This window comes from Amphiura filiformis, chromosome 11 (assembly GCF_039555335.1).
Source record: "Amphiura filiformis chromosome 11, Afil_fr2py, whole genome shotgun sequence".
Taxonomy (NCBI): domain Eukaryota; kingdom Metazoa; phylum Echinodermata; class Ophiuroidea; order Amphilepidida; family Amphiuridae; genus Amphiura; species Amphiura filiformis.
In genome coordinates, this window is record NC_092638.1 from 26,494,735 (window position 1) to 26,520,461 (window position 25,727).

General features: G+C 36.5%; 1 protein-coding gene across 1 annotated transcript; it reads left to right on the forward strand.

The window, feature by feature from the left end:
• Nucleotides 1–3,977: 3,977 nt before the first annotated feature.
• LOC140164644 (C-type lectin domain family 18 member B-like) lies at nt 3,978–13,928 on the forward strand. The gene is made up of 9 exons (XM_072187985.1): nt 3,978–4,395; nt 5,097–5,342; nt 8,295–8,410; nt 9,256–9,344; nt 9,675–9,716; nt 11,134–11,226; nt 11,822–11,947; nt 12,538–12,573; nt 13,811–13,928. The coding sequence occupies exons 1-9, from the start codon at nt 4,102–4,104 to the stop codon at nt 13,900–13,902; spliced, it is 1,134 nt and encodes a 377-aa protein (XP_072044086.1). The 5' UTR covers nt 3,978–4,101; the 3' UTR covers nt 13,903–13,928.
• The last annotated feature ends 11,799 nt before the right edge of the window (nt 13,929–25,727 follow it).

Below are 25,727 nucleotides of genomic sequence, written 5' to 3' on the forward strand. Positions count from 1 at the left end.
TGTCAATACAAAATCTGATATGTGCACTGCATGGATTTTTTTGTACAGTTTGTCCACTCTGAAGTACAAAGTGACAACGCGCGCGTATACAGCGGGTTAACAGTGCGTTGTGCTGCGTCTCTGCTGTAGGTATGCGTGCCTTCAAAGTCGGCACAATGTAGCCTACTTCAGAGTAGACTGACTGTAGATCAAAGTGATCTTTTTTGGGTGTAAACCAACAGAAGCAACAGAAACAATTCACGCTCATTGATTAAGATGTTAACAATTATTAAATATTATAATTTCAACACCCGTACCAGTGTCCCTTCTACACCAAAGAGTGTGGCCCTCTCAGAACACCGCCGCAGTGTTAAATATGTTCCTTCAACACCCAGTGGTGTTAAATTTACACCACAGTGGTGTTGAATACAGGAAATTCAGGCAAAGCGGATGTTGAATAGGAAATTAACACCGGAAAAAGGATTAAATTAACACCAGGATACAGTGTCAAAATAACACTTCGTAGTGTCAAAATAACACTTAGCAGTGTATCATTAACACCGAAAAGTGTGGACACCCCGGTGTTAAAATCAACACCCTCGGTGTTACTTTTAACATCGACGTTTTTGCAGTGTAATAGTAACAGAGTTGAAAAAGTATTGAAACATAACGTGACAATTTTGATGACACTTTGAAACAATTTAGATACTTTGAATTCAGCGTATTTTCTATCATTCACCTTTCCTAAGTACCTATAATACATGATGGAGCTATAATTAAACAAGCCAGGGTAATCGGACCGTCGGACGTGGTTTTAGTCAACTCAAAGTAGACCATGGCATTAGCCTTCGCTGTTAATCATTGCTTCGTGTATGTTAACAAATGAAAGTTCTGTATCTTCTTTACATTCTTCAGTGCTAAGTATTCTTTTGGATATCATCAAATTGTAAATCTCTAGTCATATTTTTAGACGTACAAAACATAAACGTTCTTGTAAACATTGTATACCCATAGCTACTTTTATATAATTGATTTTTATCCTTCATCTCTATTAAATTTTCAGTGTATTAGCAAGTAGATGATGTACATGTATCACAGACGTTATCCAAAGCAATATCCTTACTACAATAGGCCCCCAAAACAGAACTCTCCCACCCACATAATCGCAAATTGACACGAAAGCTTTTCCAATTCAATTTATGTCATCCAAAACGGTCCTGTCATACACCTTCCCCAATCAAACATATTTCTCTTGCATTTGATCATCTTCTACTCTTCCCTAGAAAAAATCATTATAATACCAAATCTAAACACCATGGAATTCACCATATCACGTCCAAGCTCACATTGGGCGCCCCATTCCTTTTTTTTTTATTATCAGTATAGATCGTTACTTCAAATACGAGCCGCGTCTAACTGAATGCACGTTTGGTTAAGAACGTGGAACTTTAAAATAGGAAGAATCTTTCATTTGCGACACAGTGTTTGACCACATCCTTCATACAACCTCCTGTGGTTTACAAAAGGAACTAATCCAAGATCCAAAAACATTGCAATTTTTGGCGTGTACACTGCAAAAACTCCGGTGTTGAATATGCAACACCGAGCTGGTGTTGAAGTTTCTGGTGTTAATTTACGGTGTTAGATTGTTAGATTAACACCACGGTGGTGTCAATACAAACTCTTAATGTGCACTGCATGGACTTTATTTTGTAGATCTAAGTGATCTATTATTTGGGTGGAAACCAACACAAGCAACAGAAACAATTCATGCTCATTGATTAAGATGTTAACAATGATTAAAGATGATAATTTCAACACCGGTACCAGTGTCACTTCTACACCTACGAGTGTGGACCTCTCAGAACACCGCCGCAGTGTTGAATATGTTCCATCAACACCCAGCGGTGTTAAATTTACACCACAGTGGTGTTGAATATAGGAAATTCAGGCAAAAGGATCAAATCAACACACAGCGGTGTTGAATAGGAAATTAACACCGGAAAAAGGATCAAATTAACACCAGGATAGAGTGTCAAAATAACACTTCGTAGTGTCAAAATAACACTTAGCAGTGTTACATTTAACACCGAAAAGTGTGGACCTCAACACCCTCGGTGTTACTTTTAACACCGACGTTTTTAAAGTGTAGTCTTGTTGTTTTATTTTACAAAATAAATTCACAATGAAAAAAAGCAGGGCGGCGCTAGGGGGGGGCAGAGGGCAGCCACCCCTATAATTTTTTTTTTGCTCGCTACGCTCACAAAGTTAACCGTTTTTGGCTTTTGGTGGGAGCAACCACCCCCGCATACGCCCTTGATTACGGCTTTCATTTTAAATCTTTTCCAACTTCCAGACAAACCCATTCATATCATTTTTATCGTGCCTATTTATTACGTAATAAATATAAGGCGACTTAAACTTTGCATATTAGGAACCGTTCACAAACACTTGTTAGGGGGGGCTGATGCAAAAAAATTTCATTCGCCCCCTAGATCTCAACAATTTCAGGGCCCCTTTTGACATGAAAATTATGGGTCAACCCCATAGAAAAGCATATAAACTCAAATTCCCAAGGAAAATTTGTGGTCATTTTTTAAGGCCCCCCCCTTAGGAGGGTCAAAATATTTTCAGAGCCCCCCTTTTTGCATCGGGCCCCCCTAACAAGTGTTTGTGAACGGTCCCTTAATTAACCGGGACTTTGTAAATACGCTCAAATAATTATAATGCCTGATTATTTGTATAGGCCTAAGGATGACATGAGAGAAGAATATGTAAAGAATGGGGGGGGGTCAAAAGAAAATTTTATTTAAACAAAGGTGAAAGTGGACAGCTGGGAAAGCATGGGAAAAAGTAAGACTCCAAAATTGAACGTAGAGGCCTAATTGAGTAGGTCCATGCCTAAAACCTGCGGTCCGGAAGTCGGGCCCGTGAATGAAATCCATAAAATTATGCGGTTGGAAAATAAATAAATAACCAATAAAAGGGAGAAAATGGTGCATCAAACGGCTTCATTTGTGCTTTCATTTAAAAAAAATTCCAAATACCCCCCTCAGACACCCCCCTGGTTGCGCAAGCGCGACGAGCGACGCTGTCGCGCCGCATAATAATCTTTACACATCTTACACATCGCCCCTCCCCTCCCTATCAAAATACCCTGGGCCCCCCTAAGAGAAAATATTCGTGAAAAATAAAATTCAACGTGTGCGACATTAGTTTAAATCCCACATACAGGGTGTCCCCAAAAAAGAGGCCCCTCATTGCGCCCTCTTTTTCTCCTATTTCTGAAAAGTTGATCAAATATATTTTGGTATGTAATAAAAACCTTGAGTCGTTAGCTTTAATAAATCAAAACAATTATATCAATCGGCTCACAACTTTTGAAGATATGCTCTTTTAAAGAAATGTACCCGTTTTTCACTCTGTCCACGGAGAAGATTTGGCTACTTCACAGATTGAAAAGGAGTAACATATCATGCATGAATATCAAACATTCCTCAATGATAACTTTATAAAATAACTTTATTTATGGAATGGGCTTTACCGGTGGGTTTATGGGCAATGGATTTTGTTAATAGTGTCATTAGTTTGTGGGTAAAATGGATGCCGAATGGGACATCTTTTGCTTTACTTGCAATTACTTATTTTTTTCTTGGTTATTTATGCCTTTTTGTTTTTTTTATATTTCTTACATTCTTACTTTGTTGTTTCTTGCTTCTTTTTTTTTTAAATTTACAACATAAGTCATTTCTCTTTTTAGGATAAAAGGTAGCCCTAAAAGTGAAGTGAGTTCACCGTGTTGCTCGGCCCTCTACCTGGTTGCCTCCATGGCGAATACAGGTTTTAGCCCTGATCCTTATTACATCAATTGCGTTGCGTACCATCCTTGTGCGCCGGATACTTGCGAATGCATTCAGTAATACGTTTGCGAAGATCTTGAATTTTGCCCCAAAGGAAAAAAAATCAAGTGGTGTGAGGTATGGTGATCGTGCAGGCTATGATAGTTACGACTAGAAAAGCAAGTTTAACCAGGTGATGTGATGTTAGATATGAGTATACAAACATTGTAACCAGAGCGGTATTAATTCGAATTTTCGGAGCAGCTCCCGAGCAGCAACTACAATGGCAGCAAAACGCGCATTCTTTATCATAACATTTCTTTGTATTCAAGTATTTCACGTATATTCGCAATCAGCAAAACCAGCAGCAACAGAAGATACTACTAATGAAGAAAACAGGGAACCAAAACACGATACCGCTAAAAAGTCATTCTTCGATGTTCTTCGAGGTGCCATCAGTAATTTCAATGCACAGAAACTGATGAATTTTAGTACAGATGAAGCTGATGATATTGTGAAGATACATAATCATTACAGGAGTAATACGGACCCACCTGCAGCCAACATGAAGCACATGGTAAATGGAATAATACTCTTTAAATCAATTAATACCTTTTAATAATTTTTACATTAATCTAATACTTTTTATACTTTCTTTTCGTTACAACAAAACAGGAGAATACTGCACTACTTATACGCATCTATGATAATAATATTTATGTCAATTTTTTAGTTATTTCATTAGAGAATGAATTTGGAGAAAACCTGATGATAATTACAAACACTCGCTGAACAGCAACACCTTCCCTCTAAGCTTTTAATCCGATAAGCTGATTATCTATTTGTTTTCATGAATTGGAAGACATTCTTTGATGTATTACTGAGCTCAATCATCTGAAATTACTGGAGCGTGAGCCACCCAGGCTGGTGGCTCAGCATAGTATTTTATTAACAGATGTTTTTTTTCCAAATTCGTTTCCTAATGTTAGTTTTCTTTTTTTTAAATCAATTATTATTTTACATTACTTACAAAATAGAAAATAATTAAATGAAAAAATATTCATTTTTAAAACAGGTATAAGTTATGGTAACTTTATGTATAGGGTGCAATAGTTTTCAGATATTTGTTTTCCGTTGCCACCTCCTTGATCTATTTAGTTTTTGACGTTTGCTCTTTTTCATGTAGTATTTTGATGTTTTTGAAAGGAAATGAATAAATTTGATTGGTTGATTGATCATTTATTTTGTAACACTACTGTAATTTTACTTTTCTTTCAGTCTTGGGATGCAAATCTGGCATCCATGGCACAAAACTTTACCGATAAATGCAATTTGGCAGGTGGTTTCGGGCCCAATTTAACACCTTACAGGGTAGGACGGAACGCTTACATTCTTCAAAATTGTGCTCGTGCAAACTTGAAATCTGGCGTTTCCGCTACAGAGTTTTGGCATGATCAAGCTCAGTTCTATACGTACGATAACAATTCCTGTACACCAGGAGAGCATTGTGTCCATTATAAACAGGTGAGTGTACTATTCAATTAGTTTAGATTCATGGTTTTTTTTTTGATACTTGAAAAAATAAAAATTATTGCCATCAAAGAAAAATGTTAGCACACCTTTTAGATCCAACGTGATTTATACTTGTCAAATTCCAACGTTCAATTTGAAACCCCATTTCTTTTCAATTTTGCCTCATTTTAGGCAGTTACCTGGGTCCACCAAAAGGGTTCGCGACCTTTTCACAAATCGAGTGGGACGGTCCATTCTAAACTTAGGGATGCCGGGCATAGACCATATCGTATTAAAAAATTCTGTCCACCAAGAGGCCTCCACGGCCGGGCCAATTCGCATCATAATACAAGATAAAAAACAGGTGATATGTATGAATGGTTTTGGAATCGAATTAAAGACCTGTCCCTCTGACATGTTGACAATTAATTAGAACTGTCATGAATGCCGTTAACGTAGTTCATTTTGAACAATTCCAGTGAAAAATGATGTTGACTTTTCACATTTTAGTGACGTTTCACCACTACACTAGTGGTTTCGTCAGACTGGCAACTCATCACATCTGACTGCTTCCTTTTACAGGCAGCAAGAACCGTTGAGGACGTGATGAGTTGGTCAAAGATGTTGAGTGAATAGGTCCCCGCGTCCTTGTTTAGAGTGTCTTTTCATTTCGGCATATCCAGATGGCTTCTTTTAGCCATCTAGTGTTCCTGTCAGCTTCTCTGTCGATAACTATCGAGTCCTCCTAATTGATGGAATGATTAGAAGAGGTTACATGGTCGGTGATAGCTGACTTGTGAATTTCTGTGATAGAAGATTTTCGGCTAGCACGAGTGTATGGCTTAGTTTGAAGTTTCTCCATATCTTTTGGTGGTCTTTCAAACGAACGCCGAACGGACGACCGGTTTCTCCAATATATGTGCTAGCACAGTTCATGCAGTGGATTTCATAAATCGTCTCCTCCGATTTCAGTTGAGAGAGAAGTTTGTCCTGGGATGAACGAGCATGCTGCGTATAGTGCGATGTGGTTTCAAAGCAGTTGCGAAGCCGTGTTTTTTGAAAACTCGCGAAACTCGCTCGGTAAGGCCTTCTTTATAGGGAACTACAATCATGCCTCTTGACTTTTCACCGTCATTTTTTTGCTTTGAGGTAGGCTTTGTTTTCGGAGTTGCTCTGTCTTGTTTCACTTTATTGATTGACCAATATGGGTATCCGCAGCTAGATAAGGCGCGTGAAAGTCGATTCCGAGTTTATCCTCCCCCGCCCGCGTCACTTTTTGGAAACCAAAATTACCCGCGTCAAATTGTCAAAAATGGCAAAATAATTCATTATTTTCAAAGAATCAGTGTTTTCACCAGTTTTAGCAATTGGAAACATATATTTTTGTTTGTAAAACATATTAATTCATAACTTGGAAGCAAAACCAGGCTATTTTCTAACTTTTCTAGTCCCTGTCCATATAAAAAAAAACATGTTTATAAATAACATGTGAGTTTGGTTTTAAATCAACACGCATTTTAGGTCAATAATGAAATCTGATGAAATAATGAAAAATGAAAAAGTCACCTCACCAACCTGGAAAAACAAAGTGACGATAAACTCGGAATTGACTTTCATGAGCCTAAGGCTTTGCAAATATTAGTCTCCTGTCTTTGCTTGTCCGCGTCTTCAGTTACTAAAGCATCGCTCCGATCTAACAGGGTTCTGGTGTAATGGATGGTGGTAATTTTCTGGTAATAGTACGAGTATCAAGGAAGGGAAATGAGCCCTCTTGCTCTTGCTTGTATGTGAATTTGACACTGTTGGTAGGATCAATGGTGTTTAAATGATCAGATTGAATAGATTATCTCCTTGTCCTTTACGCACTATTTATCTATTTGGGTTTCAGGTAATATTTCATAAACTTTGTCAGCAATTGGCATTTGTCACAGCTGAATGCACTTGTAATGTACCATTTTTTTTAAATGGGAGGAGCTTAAAATATAGCTCTTCAAAGTGGTACGAACTCAAAAAGTTTGAATGTCCCCCACTGGAGTCAAATGTTATAAATTTAAGGTTGAAAAACAACTGCGCGGATTCCCGGTTGTCCAATGAACTCACGCTGTTTATTTATGTGCAGTAAGTTTAATTGATTGATTGTTTTAAGTTTGTTTGATTGATTGATTGATTGATATAGCACTTGGCCCCAGGGAGCACTTGGCCCCAGGTGGCATTCAAATTTTCTGAGTACGTACCACTTTGAAGAGCAATTTTTTCAAAAGCTCCTCAATGATATTCAAAACTGGTACATTACAAGTGCATTCAGCTGTGACAAATGGCAATTGCTGACAAACCCCAATAAATTTGATAATAACCATAACGTCCGAAATAGTCCGAAATTTTGTTCCCCACAAAGCTCAAATTCAGTCTCCCTAAATCCGCCATTTTAGGCAAATGCACATATTAATTATGAGAACCAATATGTAAACTCATGGAAAGCACATTTTCTATCAAAAAGTATTTAACACCATCTCCCGACACACCCCAATAAATATTTAACCCGTGCGGTTTATGCAGACCCCTTACAGATTAGCCTTGGCACTTCGTGAAGAAATATTGCATATTAAATGTCAAGTCTGTAAAAGTGAATTACGTACGTACATTTATCGAATGCAGCATATCTTGGCATGATTACAATAAGGTATCACGTACTGATATTTTGATTTTGGAATATAACAGTAATTGGTCGCGAAATCCCGAGTAAAAATCACTTGGAGAGATGCCAAACAGAGGGAGTACGATGACTGAAAAGATCAGATGTGAAACTCTATCAATTATACACAAATAACAATGAGAGTTTGTTGTATAAATGTAATAGCCAGAGTATGGGTAAATTGACTGCAAAGATGTCTACTGAACCTTATGACACTAATTATCGATCTTCATCAATTAATTACTGAATCTTATTAATGTCCATTGTTTTAGGTTGTCTGGGCTGATACGTCTTTCGTTGGGTGTGGTAGAACGTTCTGTTCTCAACTGCTAGTGAGTGGCCAATGGTGGAACAAGACCATTCTTATAGTTTGTGCCTATGGCCCTGGGTAAGTATTCATCCATAATCTACTTTAGATTAGTTTTAGATATTCCTTTATTACTGTCTAACTCAGAATTCTAAGTAAAACCCAGATATCTGTTAGATCTAAAACAAAAAGAGAAGACATCAATATATTTATCATTACAACAATGTATATATGCAAAAGTATTTAACTTTTTTTTTGTGGGAGCACGTGTGGCCGAGTGGATAAGGCGCCCGACTCATAATCCATAGGTTGCGAGTTCGAGCCCCGCTCGTGCCAACGTGTTGTGTCCTTGGGCAAGGCACTTCATCCTCATTGCCTACTGGGGGATGGGGTTGGGTTGGATTGGATGTTTATATAGTTGTTTGTATCAATGTTGCAATATTGGCGCTGATTAAGCTGCTGCCTGCAAATTGCATTGTGTCTGTTTACTTGTGTTTAATGTACAATTCTAGCAATTTGACCTGCGGGTCACCATTAGAGTTTGAAATAAAACCTTTTTTTTTAACTGCGTATAATCTCGCACACAATTTCTACGGTGCGGTGTTTACTGACCATGTTATCAAAAAAATCCACCCACCTCACTCACGCAATATATAGCCCTCTCACATCCCACCCTTAACCAGGCCCCTCATCTTACCTACCCATAGTCCCATACACACCCGGGCCCCACTGGGGTTCGAGTGTTGTGTGCACCAGTTTGGGCTTCTTAATAGTATTTTACATTGTACAATTGACCATTGACAAACGTAGTTTTTTCATTCTTTGTGGGATTTTATTTGGACGTCATTTGATGATAAATCTGTTGACGTTCACTTAACGTAGATAATCAAATTGTTAAATCACTGTTTATCATTTTATACTTTTAGTGGCAACTCTGAATTGCCATTTATCAAAGGTGAAAGGTGCTCTCAGTGTCCAAATGATGCTGGTTTCTGTACTGCCGAAGGACTATGTCGTAAGCAATCATCTCTTATATTTTAAATAGCTTATAACATTCCATTGTCAAACGAAGATGACTTTGCCTTTCGCAAAGATAACGACGTGCTTTATCAATTACGGTCTACTTAGCCTATGCCGTTATCTGAATTTATTTTGAAATGTCCTTTGTCCGAAGGATGAAAGTTTAAGGTTTAAATTTAAAACGTGCTCAATGTTTGTTACAAAGATGAAAGTTTAAGATGTGCTCAAACTTTGCTACAAAGATAAAAGATTATTTGATTTAAATGATAGTCTAAATGTACATTATAATACGTGGTGACAAAATGATTTTTTGTTCTTAATACAGGTGACTGTAGAGACCAAGGGAACGAAGTAGAAAATTGTGGAGGTATGTAATCTCAAGCTTATTGAAGTAAAATTAATAATAGAAGTAATAATAATAGCACACATGCGTATCAAACAGTTACACATTGTCTCTTTAAATTATCTATGATATATCAAAATTAATCTAACATAAACTGAGCTCAAAAAGAAACTTACAATTTTTCACAAGGTCATATCTTAAAATCCTGTACATCAAAATCAACCCATATTACACACATGCTTACTTCAATACTCTACTCTATATGTCATATATCAGTAACCAAGCAGTTATCCAACTGACACAACAGCAAAATGCACTATCATGGAACACCTTCCTGGACCACATTCACAGCCCAATAATTGGCACCCAGCAAAAGAAATCTATGAGAATGAATACAAAATCCTTGCACATGTGATAATTCCCAAAGAGTAAGTGGAATAGTGTGGAACAAGACCTGTTTCTTGAAGAAAGTGTGTGAAAAGAAAAAGCAACACCGTTCCACCATCTGTGCCAGGATCTTGTATGCATTCTCACAGATTTCTTGTGTTGGGTGCCAAATATTGGGCTGTGAAAGTGGTCCAGGAAGCTGTTCCGTGTCAGAGCCTTTTGCTGTTGTGTCAGTTGGACAACTGCTTGGTTACTGATACGTGTTTTCAGTAGAGTATTGAAATAATCCTGGTGTAATTTTGGTTCATTTTGATTGACAGAATTTTAACATATGACCTTGTGATTCACAAGTTGTGAAAAATTATAAGTTTCTTTTTGAGCTCAGTTTACATCCGAAACGAGATAGAAGTACAAAATAAGATAATCAACTTTTTAAAGTTGATTAATACTCTTTTATAAAAAGAGTATTTCGTGATTATACATCCTCTTTTTATGGTATGATTCAGTAGATATCCACAAACAAAACTTTTTTCCCCAAAATTTCAGTTCATTCCGTTTTGCGTGATTATGTGTAGGTCACTACTGTGTTGTATTAAATTTCGTTCTGTTAGCAAACATTTTGCATTATTTGGACGATATTGTTGCCAAAGTGAATGAATCTGCAAGAAATATTTTTGCACAAAAACATTATGCAGCCAGAGGTTTCCGAATGATATAAAAAAATTCAACCTGTTTTAGAAAAATTGGGGATGAGTCTGTAGATCACGAAATGCACCTTTAATCCATACAAAGCATTACCATGACGATTAAAATATTAAGCCATGAAATGTACTTAAAAGTATGAAAGTATGCAATGTATCTGAAAGACCTTACAAAGCATGCATTTTCTTAGAAAATATCAAACATAACATTTTCCACCCACATCACAGTTTTATTGGTATCGGTGAAGGATCATCTCATTTGATTAGCATAGCTGCGCTGATTATCCATTGTTGTTAACAAAACTTTTAAATATTTGTCATTAATCGTTTCAATATTTATTTTATTTCAACAGTATGTAACAAGCAATGTAAGAATTGTGGCATTCTGGATGAGGAAACGTGTACCTGTAAATGTGCACCAGGATGGGATGGTGCAGACTGCTCAGGTAATATAATCATAGACACATTTGGTCAATTACCAACACGTTGAACTATTGAATTTGGTCAAATATGAAAGCGAGTATTTCCATGAATTCGGAAATATTGCTTTATTTTATAAACAGCTTTATTTAATTAGTTTCATCGGAGATTTGTAGTTAATTTTCATCATGTAGCTGATTGTTAAGTGCTCGACTATAAAATGATCATTGTACAACGTAAGTGGTATCATTTCCCCAGAGTAAAGTGGTATTTTCAACGTTTTCCGACTTATTTATCAAAAATCAAATTTTATATCTTCAATTCGTTCTGATTATACCGCACCTAAACAAACAAAACGAAAACAAACAAAACTAGGCCATGGATTTTCCTAGACCCAAGCGTGTCCCTAACGGACCAACCTAGGTAAACAAACAAACAAACAAACAAACAAACAAACAAACGAACAAAAACAACCAAACAAAAGCAAACAAACCAGAACAGAAAAGAAACAAAATAAACAAATCAGAACCAAACCAACAAAACAAACCAACAAAAGACGAGACTAAATCTATATCACATTGTTTATTTACCACCATCTTTTGTTTTGTTTTTCATTTACAGAACCCTGTAGCAATCACCACGAGTGGTGTGGTGCGAACCCAGGTTGGCCATCAGCTAAGTATTGTGATATAGAACCATATGATTCATACACGAAACGTTACTGTCGGCAAATGTGCGGCTCATGTCGTAAGTAGTTAATAAATCATTTCTGATTTGACAAAAACGGATGAATAAACAAAAACTAAAGACAGGACCCTATGCTGCCACATACCCTCAGCCTTATCCACAGAGGTCCACTTCTGTTATTTAATAAAAAGGTCCAAGAGTGGTAGAAAAATTGACAAAAGGTCCATTAATTGGTGATAAGGCATTCAAAAAGTCCAAAATATAAATCCTGACCAAAGAAACTAGAAAAAAATGAAACGAACACAGCAAGCAACAGCATAAGCAATAACTAAAATGACAAAATACAACATTCATTGTTCTCGCCTTTGCATGGCTTGTATTATTTATATGAACAGTTTTAAGCGGGCAAGTTGGAAAACAGATTTTCAGTCCTCATTATTAGCCCACAAATAAAGATAGTCATTTTATTTTACATCACTTTCACGAAAACCACCCAGCAAAATACCGTTAAATTGCCCTATTTGAAGTCTATATTTCCTAATAAGAAAGCTAAGAAACTTCATATGTTAGCGTATCTCAAGATATAGTTTATAAATGCATGATCCTAAACACTGTTGCTAATTTTCGATATTCTTTTATCATGTTTACAGAACCAGCTGATGCAAACTTCCAGTGTAATCGAAGATGTAAGTTTAAAGTCAATCTAAATTAATATAAATATATAATTATATAATATTACGGGTACGTACATATACACCAGGCACAAAAAGAAACTCGTCAGTTATATTCATCCTTGCTGTTCAACAACTTAATAATTTTGGATTATTCTGAAATATACATTTTGTTAATTGGACTTGAACACCCTGTTCGTGAACATTGAGCAAGAATTGACCAAGATATGCGCCTCCAAACTCTCAAACTCCAAAATGAAAAGTTGCAATTTTAACGATTCAATTGTGCCTGTTATACATTGTGTGCTTTATTGATTGGCCCGTGGTGCTTGTGTGCAATACAACGATGCGTTCCCATTGAAAAACGTTGAAAATGCAACTTTTGATTTTGAGGTTTGAGGGTTTGGAAGCGCATATCTTGGCCAATTCTTGTTTGTTTTTCGCGAACAGGGTGTCAGATGAGACAGCAAAGTCCAATTAACAAAATGTATATTTCAGAATGATCCAAAATTATCAAGTTATTGAACAGCAAGGATGAATATAACTGACGAGTTTCTTTGTGTGCCTGATGTAGTGTGTCGCATAAAGAAGCCTGAATCTGTCGATGATTTAGCAATGAGGGATTTTCGTAAAAATCTTATATTTCAAGAACGGATCGAGTAATCAAAATTCAAAAAGTTTGCGATATCTGTTTTATTCCTCGACCACGTCAACTCGAGGGTTGACAAACAGCAGGCCTTTTGGCCATTTTGAGATTTTGGTACCAAAATAATATGTAATACCCACAGATTCTTAAAATCATAAGGCTTAATTCAATTCAACTTCCTATTGCATCTATAGCACAATAATACTTGGTCATATCTCAATGCAAAATATTAGTTTTACTAATTTTTCTCAAAAAGGCACTTTTTGAGTTAAGGCCTTCTGTTTTTCAACCCTCGAACTATAGTTCTGTTTGGTTTGGGCATTAAAATACCCACAAATTAAAGTTTCCGACAATTTTATCAGAGACAGCGTGTAGATCTCTAGATCAGATAAAACCTGCTATATTGGTAACCTTGCATGGTATTGTAAAAATAACTTATTTAATATTATTATTATTATCATTATTATTATTATTATTATTATTATTATTATCATTATTATTATTATTATCATTATTATTATTATTTTTATTATTATTATTATTATTATTATTATTATTATTATTATTATTATTATTATTATTATTATCACTTCTTATTTTCGCTAGTATCTTCAGCTATTACCACGGTAAATGTAACATCACGGATCATCAAATCAACCAAATATTGCAAGACATCCTTCACATATCGGTGGCAGTAATCAATCAACAATTATACGCTTTCAAAGTAAGTTCATGAAAAATAAACATTGGATCAAAAATTACTGTTTTGGTTTGCAGTACAACTTAATTTCATGAAAACAAAACGATTTGATCTGCATTGAATCGAATCGCATAATAATTATTTGATCTGCATTTAATCTCGAAATATAAGGGACCGATCGTTATTTACGGCAGGGGGGGAATGGGTGTTTTGGCAAAAATATCGACAAAAAATTTCACGTTCCCCCCTCGCGTCCGCTCAAAATTTTCGCGTTCCCCTTGTTTTCCCAATTTTCTCCATTTAAAATTTAACAATCCCCTCCTGGTTCAGCTAAAATTTCAGGTTCCCCCCTCAAGATCACCAAAAAATTTTGTGTTCCCCCCTAAATTTACCCATTCCCCCCTGCCATAAATAACGATCGCTCCCTAATGAATAAAAACGTTATTACTTCGTGAAGTAAGCAATAAATCTAATTTGATCTAATTTATAATCTTCTTAATTAGAATAAAAAATTCTGGTGATTTGACCGTGTTCAAAATGGGAGCCTTCTTACCAGTGCGTCCGGGGACGAGACGAGAGGACATTTTAACAAAGCAAAACCCGATAAGAGCTGTGTATCAGAGGGAAACTGACGGCAAAGTACTTTTCTTTAGAGGTATGATTTTATTTTGCTGAATACAGTAATTTCCACCACTTACTCAATGAAATCGGCTCGACAGAGACAATGAGAGAGTAGAGAGAGAGATAGAGGGGAGAGACTAGTGAAGGGAGAGGGAGCGAGAGTATGTGAACCAGATCTCACTGAACCAGATCTCACTAAATCTCACTATTAAAACCACTGCTCGTGCATGCATCCCATGTGACTTGATGACGCAATCAGCCTAAGTCATATAGGCTATACCAGGGAATCGCTGCCCAGGGCAGCGTAACCTCTATGGCTACAGGTCGATGATCTTCTGCGTCTACCAATGACTTCTTTCTTTATCTTCTCTCTTTTTTCGTTTCTTCTTTCCCTTCCGATAGCAAAAAACCCGGAGAGAGGAAATTATAAGAGATGATAGTGAATGAAAGAGAGGGAGAGAAAGAAGAAAGCAATTATCAGCATGAAGTAAAGCCACGTTATTCACATGTGTACATCTGTAGCTTGCAATGAAAACAAATTAAAGCAACTATAGAACAGAATGGATTTGACCTGATCGGTTGTGCAGCTGGGATTCATACCCCCTCCAAAAAATATAATATACAAAATTTGACGATAAACTTACCAATTTTTCATTATTTGAACTAATTTTCATTTATTACATTTATCCAATGCTGAAAATATTTCCTTAATCAAAATTTAAAAAATGTGCATTTTTTTTAAACAAATTTTGGATGAAAATTGTGAACACATCTTTCAAGGTCACACATTGGAATTACTCGTTTCCCAGGAAAATGGCACGAGAGTAACATGAGTAGTGTAAATTTCACCTTGAGCACATGGATGTTCTTACAATTAGTGTCTGATTTACCGTAGTCCACCCAAGTCCTACATAGTAGACTATAACTAGTCAGACTCTCACTTCACGGCTATTTTTACAAGTGATGCCTTTAAACCAGTTTAAATATGATTAACCCGCTCCTTTCAGGTGTTAACTACTGGGAATATTCAGAAGACGTCATACAAGACGGATGGATCAGGGAGGCTGGCTTTCCCAGACCCATTAAAGAACACCTCCCTGGATTACCTTTAGGTACCACTGCAGCACTGTATGATCGCTTTACAAGCAAAACCTACTTCTTGAAAGGATCTTATGTCTGGTGTTATGATGAAAGAACGCAGCGATTTGACATGGAGAAGGAGCTTATAGATGATGTGTTTAAGTATCTTCCATCTGATATAACTGGTGCCTTTCAGGACTCTAATGCCCGGGGGAGTCACTCCCATTGTGGCCTGTACACCATCCGCGATAATGAAAACGCGTAAATAGGGTCGTTTTTCGTCGGTAGGCACGATACGCGCGTATCGCGTTTAGGGTGTCAAAAACATGAAAAATTGGATAAAAGGGTAGCAAAATTGCAATTTCTAAATTCGCGGAAATGAAATTTAGGGTATGAGATTTGATGTTAGGAATGAAATCCCTGTTTAGGGTGTCGTTTTAGCCAAGGGTTAAATCCTTGTTTAGGGTACTTTTCAAAAGTTGATTATCGCGGATGGTGTACAGGCCACAATGGGAGTGACCCCCCGGGCTCTAATGGTAAGGTCTTTGTTCCATTTCCACTAAATTTAAACGGTTTATGTCCCATATCTAGAAAGCGAAGACTGAAATCTTATAATTTTGTCAAGATTAGATTGAAGAAGTATGTGATTCTAGCACTCTCTTTTTATGGTATGTTTGAGTAGATATGCATTATCCACGAACAAAGTTTTAAAAAAAACCCACTGAGTTAATTGATTCCGATTTTGCATTTGCGAGTTTATTTATTTATTTATTTCATTCTTATTTAGCCTGGGTTGACCTTTCAATGCACTGGCATTGTTCTCCCAAGGTGCCCAGGTGGCACAAGGCCAACATTAAAATACACAAGATACAACATATAAAAAAATACAGATGGAACAATAATATACATAGTAAAAAACTAGCACACAGATTTAAAAAGGTAATCGGCAAGAAGAGTGGATCAGGGTCAGGCGGGACACCCGGAGCAGACCCCCAGCCACATGATGCAGGCCGCAGGACCCCAACCCCGACCAAGGCACTGGTAGGGCCCCAGGCTGGTCAATGATATATTACATTCATTGTTCCATTCTGACCACTGCATTGTAATTTTGTTCTGTTATCAGAAAATAAATACAAATTTGACGATGTTGAAATATTTTTAACATTATGTAGCCACAAGTTTCCGGTGTTATAAAAATCTCAATCTTTTTTGGAAAAAAGTGGGGGATTGAGGATATGGGTCATGAAATGCCCCGGGAAATGACCCTTCGAATAACTATTTGAACATTTTGGGAAATTTTCATATTAATTACCACCTTAGGGTTTAAAACCTTGCAACAAAATGACTTGACTGCTGCTTATTATTGAAAAGAATACTAATAACTTATTTTTAATTTCAGGGGACTACATTTTTTTGGCAGGAACATTCTTTTGGCGTGTTCGATATGGAGAGAGTAGGTTGGAGTCAACGGCACCGCAGAACCTAGCACTGGCATTTATGGATTGCTACGAGTAATATGCTATATAACGGTACCGCAGAACCTAGCACTAGCATTGTGGACTGCTACAAGTAATTTGTAAATTGCATCAATTTTCAACCATAATACTAAAGACCCGTGACCCAAACAGCATTTACCATTTTCTACCCAGCAAATGCAAAACGTTTTCTTAAATGAGCACACCAAGGTTGCCAGAAAACGTTTAAATGTCAAATTATTTAAAGGTTATAAAGCGTTCTCATAACATTTTCTAAAACTAATCATAATGATATTAAAAGTGTTCACAAAATATCTCTCTCTTAGAGACGTTTGCGGAATTATTTTACGGAAACATTTTGACAGCAATAATATTTGTTTTTTGAAATTTTTAACAATTTTTAATTTAATCTCTTAAGGGAAGGGGTATGAACGTTTGGACAGTATTTATTGTGGGACATTAGAGCACATCAGACATATCGAATTGCATTCTGAATACGAAGAATGTCCTTCTGATATCAAATAATTTTGATTTTTGAAATTCGCAATGTAATTTAATACACATTTTATGGCAAATCATTAAAAATTGATATTTTTGATATTTAACAGTACTTAACTTTATAAATCTGATGATTTATACTTAAAGTGTATGTAGATGTAGGTGGGATGAAAAGCCGACGATCAAATGAAAATTTTGACCTTTCATATTGAAGATATGGATTTTTTCCACAAAACACCAAAAAAAAAAAAAAAGGTCTTTTTGGGAAAAAATCCATATCTTCAATATAAAAGGTCAAAATTTTCAATTGATCGTCGGCTTTTCCTCCCAGCTACATACACTTCTATATAAATAAAAGGATGGTTGCCCATCTTGTGCGCGAGTGTTCTCCGAATTGCCTAGACTTTCGGCTTTGATTTAGTGGTATATTGATCGGGTACATATTGCCATTTTTCCATCGGACATTCGTTTTTGCAAAAATTGATGGTAACTAAGAGAATAACATAAAAAACTGTCGTGTTGCTATGCAAAATCGCATGCAGTGGCATTGTGGGTAATAAGGACAGTGTGAACCGAGTAATAATATTTCCATTAAAAAACCATACGCAGAGCAACATTGCCCTGTTTTCTGCCAATTGCGAGGTGGCCAAGAAATGATTCAGGCTATCTAGATGCACAACATCGCGTACTTTAAGAATGATCTTACGAGCTTTTCGCCCCTACGCAGAGCTACGCACCCCATTTTCCGCCACTGCACCGAAGTTGGCAGCCAAGAGATTAAGGCTACGTCGCGTGAATTTTATTATTTATTCTAGGCCTATGAATCGTCGTTTAGTTTTACAGCCAAATTCATACGGGAGATTGAGGAATATACGGGGAACGCATTGCACTTTATTTGGTTGAAAACGGTCAAGACCAAGAATTGGCCTCAAAATCAGTGAAAATATGGTTAAAACCGGGGTTTTTCCCGGGATTTTTTGTTGTCAAAACTCAGCGGTAGCGCGTACCGTAACTAACTGGCAGCAGCGCGTTGGCGTTAGTACGTCGGCGTACTGAGCAATGTGACGAGCACGTACGGGGTGCATAATATGCACAGACCAACTTTCCGTGCCCGAGAAATAGAAAAGAAAAGAAAGGAAGACAAAACTGAAAAGGTAGGCCTATGGACGGGTCGGGGTGTGGATTATATGCATGGTACTGGATTCGGTTAAGAGATTACCCGCCAAGATGATAAAAAATCGTGAGGATATGAGAGGAAAGAAGGAAAATAAATAACTAACTAACTAACTAACTAACTAACTCATGTAAAAAAACTAAAATAATGAGAACAGAATTAAATAGATAAAATTCAAACGGGAAATCACAAGCTAAGCAGGAAATATGAAAAAGGGAATAAAATGTAGAAAAAAGCCAAAACTAAAAGGAGAAATGTAAGAAATGGTAGATTTATAAAATAATGCATGGGAACGGGGCTCAATAAATGAATAACATGGAAACGGAAATCACAAGCTAAGCAGCATGGGAACAAAATAGACCTATGCAAAAGAAACTGAAGAGAAAGAAAGGAGCTAAATGAATGACAAAAAAAGGTACGGGTAGGCCTATTATACGGGTTATGGTTACAGTAACTAAATGAAATGGGAGCAAACTAAAGAGGGAAAGAAAGAAACTAATCCGGAAAATTAAGGGAAAAAAGAAGTTAAAATTAAAACTAATCAGGAAAAATAAGAAAAATAAATAACAACTGAAGGAAACGGGAAATCACAAGCTAAGCAGCTAATAAAAATGAAGCTATAAAGGGAAATGTATAAGAAAGGATAGATTTAGAAAATAATGGGAATGGGGTTAGGCCTAGATAGATAAATAACATGGAAACGGAAAATCACAAGCTAAGCAGCTAATATAAATGAAGCTATAAAGGGAAATGTATAAGAAAGGATAGATTTAGAAAATAATGGGAATGGGGTTAGGCCTAGATAGATAAATAACATGGAAACGGAAAATCACAAGCTAAAGAGCATTTTGTTTTAATGGAAACAAACTAGGCCCGTGCAAAAGAAACTGAAAAGAAAATGGAAATACAAGAAGGGACAGGTTTAGAAAAATAAAATTTACCTTTCAATGATTCTACCTTTGCAGTAATTCCTCCTGTTTTAGTGATCGCTCCCATTTACTCATCTAGCGGGGACCCGCGCGAAGCGCGGGTATCCCGCTAGTTAAGAATATATCATTAGATTTACATAATTTACTTCGAGGACTGGTATATATCAAAAATTTGAAAAATATCAAATTTTTATAATTTGTCATAAAATATGAAATATAAAGTAATTTTAAAAATGAAAATTATTTAATATCAGAAAGACATGCTTCGTATTCAGAATGCAATTTGATACGTCTGAGGTGTTCTCATGTCCCACAAAAAATACTGTCGAAACGCTCATTCTAGATCCCTTAATGTTTTTAAAATGTTTTATATAACTTTCTCCTTCTGAAAAGTGGTAAAAACGTTTCAAAACACATTTTGTGGTTGATGGGTAATACAAATTGTGAATAGACGAATCCAACGAGCCAAGTCATGGTCAGGATTTGGTCGGCCATATTTGGTTACCCGCATGCACCAAACAGGTGTTGCGAGTACCCAATTGGGTGGATTAAACCCGCTTAAAACTCGATGTTAGATTCTTTTGTGTTGTAAACTGTCATCATTCTTTTGTCTACGTGTAACACGGGTGATAGAATGCAGTTTATAATACCCTTCAAGGCCGCATCATCTCACATTTTAGGTGAGATACTTGGGTACCCGTCGTGGCTAATGGCTGCCATTGAGGAGTTGGAAATTGGATTCGTCTATAATAACAATTTTTTTACGTAATTATTGGAAATTGGAATGGAATCACTGTTGATGGATAAAATACAAGGATATTGAAGTTCTATAACATAAATCATATTCAGATTTCTCCCTTTTCCCCTCACGAACTGTCAGGACAGTTTTCTATATTATGTATTTACGCCAAATTAGCAAGGCCATATGACAGAAAACACTCCACAACCATAGCTTATTTTGAGATAAACATTATTTTTTATTAATAAAGTGTAACTTTAATAATTATATACAGACTGTAACAATTTCAATTTCGCTTTTTAGATCATGGTAACAATGTAATATGCAGTGGAATCAGTAACATCCTGGCTAACAGAAAGACCTTACTTGGTGTCTTTACATGTACCAGTTCAGGTTCAAACACTATGATCAATAAGTTATTGAATCGTCCACTACGTCCAGTAAACAAGTTGGGCCACTTTTGTGCAAATGCAAGCTGCATAGCGTAAAATTGACTTTCATGTTTGCTTTTCAGAAACAAAATACAAAGGCGTCATGGCGTAAATGTAATATGCAGTAGAATCAGTAAATATCTTGGCAATAGAAAAACTTTACTTGGTTTCTTTCCTTGTTCAGGCTCAAGCGCTATGCCCGAATTTACTTAATTGCCCGAGTTGGGCCACGTTTTGCCATGTTCGCACGTATCAAGTTTGTACCACGTTAAATGAACTCGCATATGGTTTAAAGATCTCAGAAAAAAGGGTTTTCATGTTTTTCGTTCACATAATGTAGACCACCGATTTTACTGAAACAAAGCTTATAGAGAAGCTCAAGAAATTACCTTCACGACCAAGTAAAATTAATGACAATCAACGAGTGACATGTTTGCAAAATACTATTTTCTAATTTTTTTTGTTACAACTTGCATTTATTAACTGAGAATGTGTATGAAATAAATGAATTTAATTATTCAAAATATAATAGTACATTATTCTTTATCATTGTGTCTTGATAATGGAAGACCTTTTCCCTCTTTTACATGTATATATTAAAAAATACAAATTACCTCTCCATGTCCACTTAAAAGTGCATGCATATTTTTATTGTCATGCAATTCAGACTTGGAAATTATTGTAAACTCAACCCAGAAAGTATCGAAACGATTATAGATGGTCAGATATATCGGGAACTGAGATATATAGCAAAAACTTATTTAATGTATACTAGCGGGATACCCGCGCTTCGCGCGGGTCCCCGCTAGATGAGTAAATGGGAGCGATCACTAAAACAGGAGGAATTACTGAAAAGGTAGAATCATTGAAAGGTAAATTTTATTTTTCTAAACCTGTCCCTTCTTGCATTTACATTTTCTTTTCAGTTTCTTCTGCATGGGCCCAGTTTGTTTCCATTAAAACAAAATGTTATTTATCTATCTAGGCCTAACCCCATTCCCATTATTTTCTAAATCTATCCTTTCTTATACGTTTCCCTTTATAGCTTCATTTTTATAAGCTGCTTAGCTTGTGATTTCCCGTTTCCTTCAGTTGTTATTTATTTTTCTTATTTTTCCTGATTAGTTTCTAATTTTAACTTCTTTTTTCCCCCTTAATTTTCCTGATTAGTTTCTTTCTTTCCCTCTTTAGTTTGCTCCCGTTTCATTTAGTTACTGTAACCATAACCCGTATAATAGGCCTACCCGTACCTTTTTTGTCTTCTTCTTTTTTTTTTTTTTTTTTAAATTCATTTAGCTCCTTTCTTTCTCCTCAGTTTCTTTTGCATAGGTCTATTTTGTTCCCATGCTGCTTAGCTTGTGATTTCCGTTTCCATGTTATTCATTTATTGATAGTTAGTCAGTCAGTCAGTCAGTCAGTCAGTCAGTTAGTCTTTCATTTTTAGCTTCCTTCTTTCCTCTCGTATCCTCACAATTTTTTATCATCTTGGCGGGTAATCTCTTAAAAGAATCCAGTACCATGCATATAATCCACAACCCGACCCATCCATAGGCATACCTTTTCAGTTTTGTCTTCCTTTCTTTTCTTTTTTCTATTTCTCTGGTACGGGAAGTTGGTCTGTGCATATTATGCACCCCGTACATGCGCGTCACATTGCTCAGCTGTGCATATTATGCACCCCGTACGTGCGCGTCACATTGCTCAGTACGCCGACGTACTAACGCCAACGCGCTGCTGCCTGTTAGTTACGGTACGCGCTACCACTGAGTTTTGACAACTGACAAAAAATCCCGGGAAAAACCCCGGTTTTAACCATATTTTCACTGATTTTGAGGCCAATTCTTGGTCTTGACCGTTTTCAACCAAATAAAGTGCAATGCGTTCCCCGTATATTCCTCAATTTCCCGTATGAATTTGGCTGTAAAACTAAACGACGATTCATAGGCCTAGAATAAATAATAAAATTCATGCGACGTAGCCTTAATCTCTTGGCTGCCAACTTCGGTGCAGTGGCGGAAAATGGGGTGCGTAGCTCTGCGTAGGGGCGAAAAGCTCGTAAGATCATTCTTAAAGTACGCGATGTTGTGCATCTAGATAGCCTGAATCATTTCTTGGCCACCTCGCAGTTGGCAGAAAACAGGGCAATGTTGCTCTGCGTATGGTTTTGTAATGGAAATATTATTACGCGGTTCACACTGTCCTTATTACCCAGAATGCCACTGCATGCCGTTTTGCATAGCAACACGACCGTTTTTTATGTTATTCTCTTAGTTACCATCAAAGTTTGCAAAACGAATGTCCGATGGAAAAATGGCAATATGTACCCGATCAATATCCCACTAAATCAAAGCCGAAAGTCTAGGCAATTCGGAGAACACTCGCGCACAAGATGGGCAACCTTCCTTTTATTTCGGTGCAGTGGCGGAAAATGGGGTGCGTAGCTCTGCGTAGGGGCGAAAAGCTCGTAAGATCATTCTTAAAGTACGCGATGTTGTGCATCTAGATAGCCTGAATCATTTCTTGGCCACCTCGCAGTTGGCAGAAAACAGGGCAATGTTGCTCTGCGTATGGTTTTGTAATGGAAATATTATTACGCGGTTCACACTGTCCTTATTACCCAGAATGCCACTGCATGCCGTTTTGCATAGCAACACGACCGTTTTTTATGTTATTCTCTTAGTTACCATCAAAGTTTGCAAAAACGAATGTCCGATGGAAAAATGGCAATATGTACCCGATCAATATCCCACTAAATCAAAGCCGAAAGTCTAGGCAATTCGGAGAACACTCGCGCACAAGATGGGCAACCTTCCTTTTATTTATATAGATAAAGCGCAGCTTTCTCCTGCGCATTTTGATACCTCTTTTGTTGCTCTACGAAGTCATTTGGTCGAGTTATGGGCGCTTGAGTGGCTTCAAGTCGGATTTTGAAAGTTGCACTTAGCTCCTATTCAAGCCAAATGCGTTCGTCGTGTACACACACACCCCCACACACAAAATCAAGACAAAGAACACCGATGTGCTATTTACTTAACCATGAACTTTACTTTATTTTACTCCTTCGACTTCCAACTTCAATACTTGCTATAACCCTTTACTTTATCTCTAACTTATCTCATGAACTCTTTCTGCTAACATCTCAATACTTGGTGTACCCACCATCACTGTCTATCACTGCCTGGATTCGTCGTCGCATGCTCTGAACAAGATGAATAGGAGCTAAGTTTAACTTTCAAAACCCGACTTGACGCCACTCAAGCGCCCATAACTCGACCAAATGATATTGTAGAGCAACAAAAGAGGTATCAAAATGCGCAGGAGAAAGCTGCGCTTTATATATACATTAAATAAGTTTTTGCTATATATTTCAGTTCCTAATATATCTGACCATCTATAATCGTTTCGATACTTTCTGGGTTGAGTTTAATTTATGTTAACATACAATGTGCTATTCCATTTAAAACCCACACTACCCCTGTCAAAGATGTTGGAAATATCTTCCACAGGGGGTATGAATTTAAAATGGAATGACCACATTAGGTAGCTCTATTTGAATTTCATACACCCTCTGAGAAAGATCAGTCTGAATCTTCCACAGAGGGAGGGCGAGTTTCAAATAGAGTTGGTCAATGTTCTAATTCCAGATGGAATTCATACACCCTTGTTGAAGATATTTCAAAAATCTTCCTTCATTCATTCATTTATTCATTCATTCATTCATTATTTCTTCAGGAAATTCCATCATTACAAATGTACTGGTCTCCCTGGAAGACCTGATTATATATTGTACATACATGAACATCATGATAATAAGAATATAAGAAATATAAAAAATGAAGGAACCAAATAGGATACATGCACAAAACAAAATGAAATGTTTAGCTCAAATTAGTGGACTTAAATTGGATTAGCCAAATCTGGTATCAATAATAGAAATTGTGGAATTATACTCCCCCTTCTTTGCATAACTAGCTACTTATACATTTTATCATAATTGAATACATGAATACAAAACCCACCCAAGTCCATACTTTGGCCAAATTGAGTAAGCATGGGAAATTGTTGCTATACATAGGCCTGTCATATGTATGATAGAACAACTCAAGTTCATCCTCTGTGTCTAATGAGCATGTGAAAAATGGCATGTATGAAAGAACCAGCCAAGTCCATGATTTGAGTCTTGTAACACATTGATTGAAATCCAGTATGTATAAAAGAACAACTTGTAACACATTCATTGCTTGAGAGTGAAAAAAAAGGGTTTAATCAAGGAAAGTGTGTAGTTTATATTGTTTATATTACATGGCAGTATGCTTATGAACATACATACCTGTGTGCTTAATTTTGTTTTATCTTACTAGTGGTAATCTCATTCCAACATTGTTGTCTTTGTATATGATAAAAAAAACCCACCCAAGTCCAGCATTTAAAATGACCCCCACGAAGTCCCTGAAATGCTAATCGTCATACCTAATACTGTTTAACCCACTCATTTGCACGTAAAACTTACTATATTGACCAGGTAAATCTAACTGAAGGAATTAAAATGATACACAGGTTTTTTCCTCAAAATCACTTAATTACCATGGACTTGGGTGGGTATCATATTCATGTATTCAATTATACAAAGTCTTCCTATTTTCTACCTGAATTACATGCTTTATAGTACTGATATAAATTTAATTCACAATTAAAATCAGATTCAACAATGATTTACCAATACTTATACAAGTAAATAAATTCATAAATATAAATCTATTTTTGCAAATGATGATTTGAAAATAAAACCTATTTGTATGAAAATATTATTTTTCATTATGGCACCAACAATTTAATAAGTATGCTCAATCATATTATATTTTGGCACAGATATACT